Raw genomic sequence first — 6,500 nt, 5'->3', positions numbered from 1 at the left:
CTGCCCTTATTTAAATGCAGTTGCTGCTATGTGTATGTGTTTTTTAGTAGTGCAGAGGGTAGTCAGTAAAGGCAATTAGCAGCATGAGCCTCCCGAGTTTGGAAACCGATTCAAGACTCGGTTCTGTGAAGATAAAGGGATCTCGAGTAGCTTTTCAATTTTTGTCCCGTAGTTGCCGATGATTTTATTAGATGGGGGAAGTAAGGAGCTTTTTTTTTTGGTTTGTTTTAGGTTTGGGTTTTTTTTTTCTGTAAGGGAGCCCCCTGTGCAAGGAACTGGGGAAAGTTCGTGACCACTCAGTGTTTTTGTAGGAAAACTAAGACTCACGACACGGCGACTCCTGCAGCTTCCTGCCCTAGGAGGGACAAAAGCTACAAATGCAGCGCCGCAGAGCTCCCCTCATTTTTCACTGCAGACTGTGTTGTTTAAAAGCCACCCACTCCCTAGATTAAAGGAGACACAAGCCCCGCTGAACTCGACATGGCCTGCTTCAGTTATTAGCAAAAAGAATTTCCTCTCTGGTTAAATACTGTAGGATTTGCATAAACTATATTAAGAGAGATTTCTATATTAAGCAGACCTGCCCTCGAACCATCAGAGGCAAATGAACTTTTAGCAGAGGGATTTCTGAGGCAGAAACAGATATCTAGGAGTTACACGCTGGGTTGTAATGGAGCCATTCTACAATGCCGCGTTTCCCACGTTGTGCTACTAAAACCAATAATGAAGCAGTAATAAGCTGAACGGCTCCCTAGCAAATCCAAACCGTATTGTTGAAAAAAATCACAGAAATGGCAAAGAACTGAAAGCCTGTTTTTCACAGTAATTTCCAGAGCGCTTGCTGAAACTGAACTTTCTCAAAGATCAGCGTTAACAGCGTTTTTCTGCCTTTAGAACAAAAATCATAACCCAGCCTTTGGCATTCTGTATCCATTCCCAATCTGCTCGGCTCTACTTTCTCATCCCGTAGTATTTGCAGCAAAAAAGAAGGCACAGAACGGGAGGTCTTTTTGCTTGGATTTAATCCTAGAAAACCTCTTCCTTTGACTCTCTTTAACACGGTGTGTGTTTGCAGGTGTGTGTGTGCGTGTACACGTGTACGTGTGTAGTTGTGGCTGCAGAACGCGGGATCTAACCATCGGAGTGCACTAGATAAGGGAGGGGAGCGGTGCCCAGCGCAGATTAGGGGAGTTCTCCTTACCGAAACGATAACTTCCATCTGACACAATAAGAGCGTCACTCTTTCTCACCTTGCGGAGAGAGCTGCCTATTTCTGATCAGGATATAAAATACTTGCAGGAGCCCGGGCGTTCTCGAAACACTGAGCTCCCTGCTGCATGTGCTGTAGATGTCACTGCTGTCTGATTGTGCTTGAATTAACACACTGTTTTGACTTCTGGAAAATGCCTAAAGGACAATGCAAAAAGCTTTTGTGAATTTGTTTTTAAAGAAAGAAATCCGGTTTCTTCGTGTTTCCATTTAGAAGGCAGAGAGTGTGTGAACTGTGGAGCAACTGCCACCCCTCTCTGGAGAAGAGACGGCACCGGGCATTACCTGTGTAACGCCTGCGGGCTCTACCACAAAATGAATGGTCAAAACCGACCTCTCATTAAACCTAAGCGAAGGCTGGTAGGTGTCTCTCTTTCTCCTGGGTTTGGGGATAAATTAGGCACAGGGACCACACGCAGGCACAGGTCGAACGTGTCTCGTCTCTGCTCAGCCCCTGCGTGGAGCCGAGCTGTACTGTACATGGGGGTCAGTCACGCCGAGGTCACTGCCGTGCCTTGGGGCAGATCCCCTCCCTCCCCTCCCCTCCCCTCCCGCCCCGGGACAGACCACCGCGCCGCCGCAGCCCGCCGAGCGCGCCTCTGTCCCCAGCCTCCCTGCCGCTCACAATACATGCGGGATATCATGTATCCGTCTCCCCGTTTATCCTCGGATGACAGCTTTTAATTTAATTCCTCGTTTATTTGGCCTCTTGGGATGTTTTGGGCACATACTGGGAGTGAAAGGGTTATGAGCACGAATGTCCCTCCACTGTGTACTAAAAAAAAGTTCTAGCTCCAAAAAGCAAAACAAATCAGATGAGTCAAAGCTACTGCTCCCTACTTAATAATTATTTGTATAAAAGCCATGAAGTAATTTTCACTCTTATATTCTCTGGCAATATTAATATTGGTTCCCTCCCCAGACAATCCCCTACTGTTTAAAAAAAAAAAATCCCATTATTTTTCCATGGAGTCACCTATACTTTGTATTTTCATTTGAGTGATTTAAAAAAAATGTCCTTTCTAAGCTCCTGGTAGTAGTTTCCTATCCGGATATCTGTACGTTAAAGATAAGGAAACTTTGTGTATCTGTTTCCTGACTCTAAAAGCTTTAGAGAGTTTCTATAGGCAAGCCTTGCCAGTCATGCTTGCTGTTTTGAAATTTCTAATACACTCTACTCCACAAATAATGCGTAAAATGCTAAGAATAATAAATATATTTTTTTGAGCTTTGTGATTTATGGTGCCTAAGTCTCTTAGCTATTCGTGGGCACGTTTCAATGAGGTTTGGAGAGCAGAAAATTGGCATTACTGCTCTAACACTGGGACGGGATAGAGAAGATTTCTGTCGTGAGTCAGAATTTCAACTATGCAAGCTTCTTAATGACTTACATTCTAAAGTGACTGACATATAGAAAAATGTTAAGACAACAGTGTAACATTATCGTCTCTCAGGCTCAAGTGCTTTCCAGTCTGAATGGGACAGGCCATAGAGTTAAGCAGCATAGTTGAGTATCAGTAAGCCATCTCAAATATGCAAACATAGGTCTCCACCTTCCAGTGTGTTGGGAGACTTAATACTTCGATCACTGCGAGGGGTTTGGGGGGCACTAGAGAGGTTTTCTTTTAGTTTAGTTGTTTTAATGTTTTAATTGATTTACAGCTTTGTTTATTGCCCCTTTTTCCACTGTAGTTTGCTTGTTTGCGGGGGAGAGGAGATGGCCATCTTTGGGAATTTGTTCATCTGACATGCAATAGCAAAGTGATCATATTAATAATGTCAGTGTTTGGAAGTCTGGCATTAATTGTGTTTGGGTTGCATGAGTGTACTTGCAGTAGGGGGTACCCCCTCTTTCTGCCTTTGGCCTCTTCTCACAGGCGAGTAAGGGACTGAAATATATGAGTCTCCTAGGGCCTGATTCCTGCCTTAAGCTGCTGAGCCGTCCATCAGCTTTGGGCAAGTTACAGAGGGCCATGGTGTAAATCAGGAGCAAGTGAGAACAGAACCCGGTGCTCCGCTTTTAGGAGCCGGGTGGGTCTGTGCTTCGAGCAGCACCAGCTCCCCAGCGGAGCAGGCAGGCAGGGAAGTGCACAAAGTTCTCCTCTGGGAAACCCACCGCTCCGCGACTGCTCACAGAGATGCCCTGCGTGTTAACGTGAGCTTCGCCGCTGCTTCACCCTATGGCTCTGGGTGGCTAATTGCAAAAATATCCAGGGAGCAAGGCCCTGGGGAAATTACCATGGTTGATACGCATTAGAAAGTAAACTCTGCTGATTTAAGAAAAGAAAATGCTGAGTCCTCAGCATTAATCCATTTGCACAAAATGGACTGTATTTTGACCACTCTCAGAGGCAGGGCTGAAGCTTTCTAATACAATATTATTTTCCAAAATACGGGGTGCAATTAGTCTGTCCATAACACTTTATACGACAGCACGCTTGCACAAAGAACGTATTATTGTGGGGTCTGCTAGACAAGGGCCCATCCAGAAATTACTGGCTGCCTGCTGTTCTGCTTTTCCTGTTCTTGTTTTGGGAGGTGGGTGAATGTTTGGGCATTTTTATTTCCCCCCACCTTGGTTCCAGCAGAATAGTAGTTTTAGAAAAGGTGGTGGATTTTGGGTTGGGTTTCTTTTGCTTTTTTTTTTCTTTTAAAGACAGTTTGAGGGCTTGTCAGCCAAGGAACTGAGTAGGGACAGAGGCGGCAGACCGGTCAGCGGAATCATTGCTGCAAGGCATGAAATTTGGTTTGCTAAATATTTAAAGAAAGTTGGAGCCGGTTTTGTTTTCTCCCTTTCACTTGTAAATGGAAACTGAATTTTCAGTGATGGCTCTGATAAATACTGCACCCAGTTAAGTAATGTGGTTGGTTTTCTTTTGTGTCCATCTTTAAAGGGACAGAGTAGGGGTAAAAATCACATTCTTTAAGATCATTCCCTCTTTTCAAACCCAGTCCCAACATGGCACAAGCTAAATTAGTCATTTAAAAACAAACAAACAAAACCCAAGGCAAATGCATTTTCATGATGCATTCTAGAATCCTAAAAAGGGAAAATCTGAACAAATCAGATGTCATTTTCCCCTCTAAAATTTTTGTTTGTGGAGTTAGAGATGCGTTGTTTCTCTCTACGGGCTAGAAGCTACAATCCGCATAGGAGAATACTTGAATTTAAACAAAAACCTAAAACTGACAGGAGTTTTCCTTCAGCCCTGATGCTCTGTAAAATCTTAATAACAAGTTCCACCTAGCCTAAATATTGAGTCCAACTTGACCTTTCTCATGATCTCCCTCCTGCTGATACATTTTTAATTTTCTTTTTCTTTTGGTTAGTCAGCGGCTAGGAGAGCAGGGACTTGTTGTGCCAACTGTCAGACAACCACCACGACCTTATGGCGACGTAATGCAAACGGGGACCCAGTTTGTAATGCCTGCGGACTCTACTATAAATTGCACAATGTGAGTATTTACTCATCTCATGTGTCGCTGCTTGCCTGCCTGGGATTGATGTCTTAACTGCATGGCGTACACTAGGCTTTTATTGGTTTCAGGGTTTTGGTTGTTGTTTTATTCCTTCCCCGGTCTCTAAGGTTCCCCTGGGAAGTGACAGCCATTCTTTGTCGGCATAGTGATGCTAAGTTCAGTGACATTACAATGTATTAGCTTGGCTTCTAACGCTTGGGCAAATCAGGCAAAATAGAGCTACCACACTTGGTTTTAAATAAGTATGTTTTGTGTCCCTCCAGAAACACAGAGGCCATTTGGGATGGACTCTGTGCAAAAACTAACCCTGATGGGGCATCTTCATTTTGATTTTTTTTAAAAATAATTACATCTAAGGCTTTGTTTTATTATATATATTTTTTTTTAAATTAATCCTAAGCAGGAATCACTTGACATGTTGGAACGTTATTTAAACTGTAAGTAACTGAGGTTACTGGTACAAGATTGCTCATGTCTTGGGACTGAATTTGGGTCAACATGTGCCTCCTAGTTTGATCTCTTCTATTAGGAAATAAATGAGGACTGAAGGTAAGCCTACGGGAAAGGGAGTCATCAGCTGCCAAATTCAGTTCCATTTGTTTTTCATGTCTAGGTTTTTTTTGTGTGTGTGGTTTTATTAAACAAATCAATATAAACAAGTTCTGCAGAGAGAAACACCATTTTTTTTGGCCAGAAAAAGGCCAGGAAAAACACATGGGGGCTGTCCAAATATTTTCATTTTTGCACAATAAGGTCATTTTGTCTGCATGAGCCTGATTTTCTCATTTCTTGCAGGTGAATAGGCCTCTGACTATGAAAAAGGAAGGAATTCAGACCAGGAATAGGAAAATGTCCAACAAATCAAAGAAAAGCAAGAAAGGCTCCGAGTGTTTTGAGGAACTGTCCAAGTGCATGCAGGAGAAATCGTCTCCCTTCAGCGCTGCTGCCCTTGCTAGTCACATGGCGCCCATGGGGCATTTGCCACCTTTCAGCCACTCTGGACACATCCTACCAACACCTACCCCCATCCACCCATCTTCCAGCATCTCATTTGGACATCCGCACCCATCCAGCATGGTTACAGCCATGGGATAAAACCTGATGACCAAGAGACCCACCCAGAGATTAAGAACATGGGGCTTTGCCTAAGACGACACCAAGTAAGAAAATGTTCTGCCAAGAGGAGAATGTAGGGACGGCAAAAGGGGATCTCTGCTCCCATGTGGTTTAACTCTTAATTAATGCTGGACTAAAACCTTGCAAATGATGGGTCTTCTGCAGAAACGTGTAGTGGTGCCTGTAATGCACTTTGTCCCCTCAGGTATAAGGAAAAAGAACTCGCCTGTTTGATACTTAATGGTCCAGCAGGAAGCAAAAGGTGGCAGAAGCTGAAGGAAAAGGCTTGGAACTGGCTTTCCTTTCTCTCTTTTTGTTATTACTGTGAATATTGTAAAGAGATATTAGCAGCCTCCCAGGATGGAATCGGCTCACTGGAAGCCAGACATGCTGGATTTCTATCGCGGACTTTGTTTGGGATGGGGAAAAAAGGAGAGGAGAAAAAAAAAAAAAAAAAAAAGAAAAGGACATCTTTATAAAATCATAATTTTTAAAACTAAATCAGACACAATGTCATATTTATTTTGCTCTTGTTTTCCACAAAAAGCCTCAACCCCTCTGATTGCATGTTTTTGTGCTGTTGTTTTTTTGCAATGGCTACCCTGTAAGAAAACCTGCCTTCAAAACAAGGGAAA

The 6,500-nt window shown here is 43.4% G+C and overlaps 1 protein-coding gene across 1 annotated transcript in view; it reads left to right on the top strand.

Moving 5' to 3' along the window:
• Nucleotides 1–6,494, top strand: part of GATA2 (GATA binding protein 2) — a gene marked incomplete at its 5' end in the record, with an annotated part of 8,054 nt that extends 1,560 nt beyond the window's left edge. The window contains 3 exons of the mRNA XM_035894650.1: nucleotides 1,384–1,629; nucleotides 4,600–4,725; nucleotides 5,545–6,494. Coding sequence (XP_035750543.1) covers nucleotides 1,384–1,629; nucleotides 4,600–4,725; nucleotides 5,545–5,844 — 672 coding nt within the window. The remainder of the gene's footprint in view (nucleotides 1–1,383; nucleotides 1,630–4,599; nucleotides 4,726–5,544) is intronic.
• Nucleotides 6,495–6,500: the final 6 nt, after the last annotated feature.

The sequence above is a fragment of the Egretta garzetta genome, unplaced genomic scaffold (genome assembly GCF_000687185.1).
Source record: "Egretta garzetta isolate BGI_Z169 unplaced genomic scaffold, ASM68718v1 scaffold215, whole genome shotgun sequence".
NCBI lineage: Eukaryota > Metazoa > Chordata > Aves > Pelecaniformes > Ardeidae > Egretta > Egretta garzetta.
This window is presented reverse-complemented; position numbering and strand designations above follow the sequence as displayed.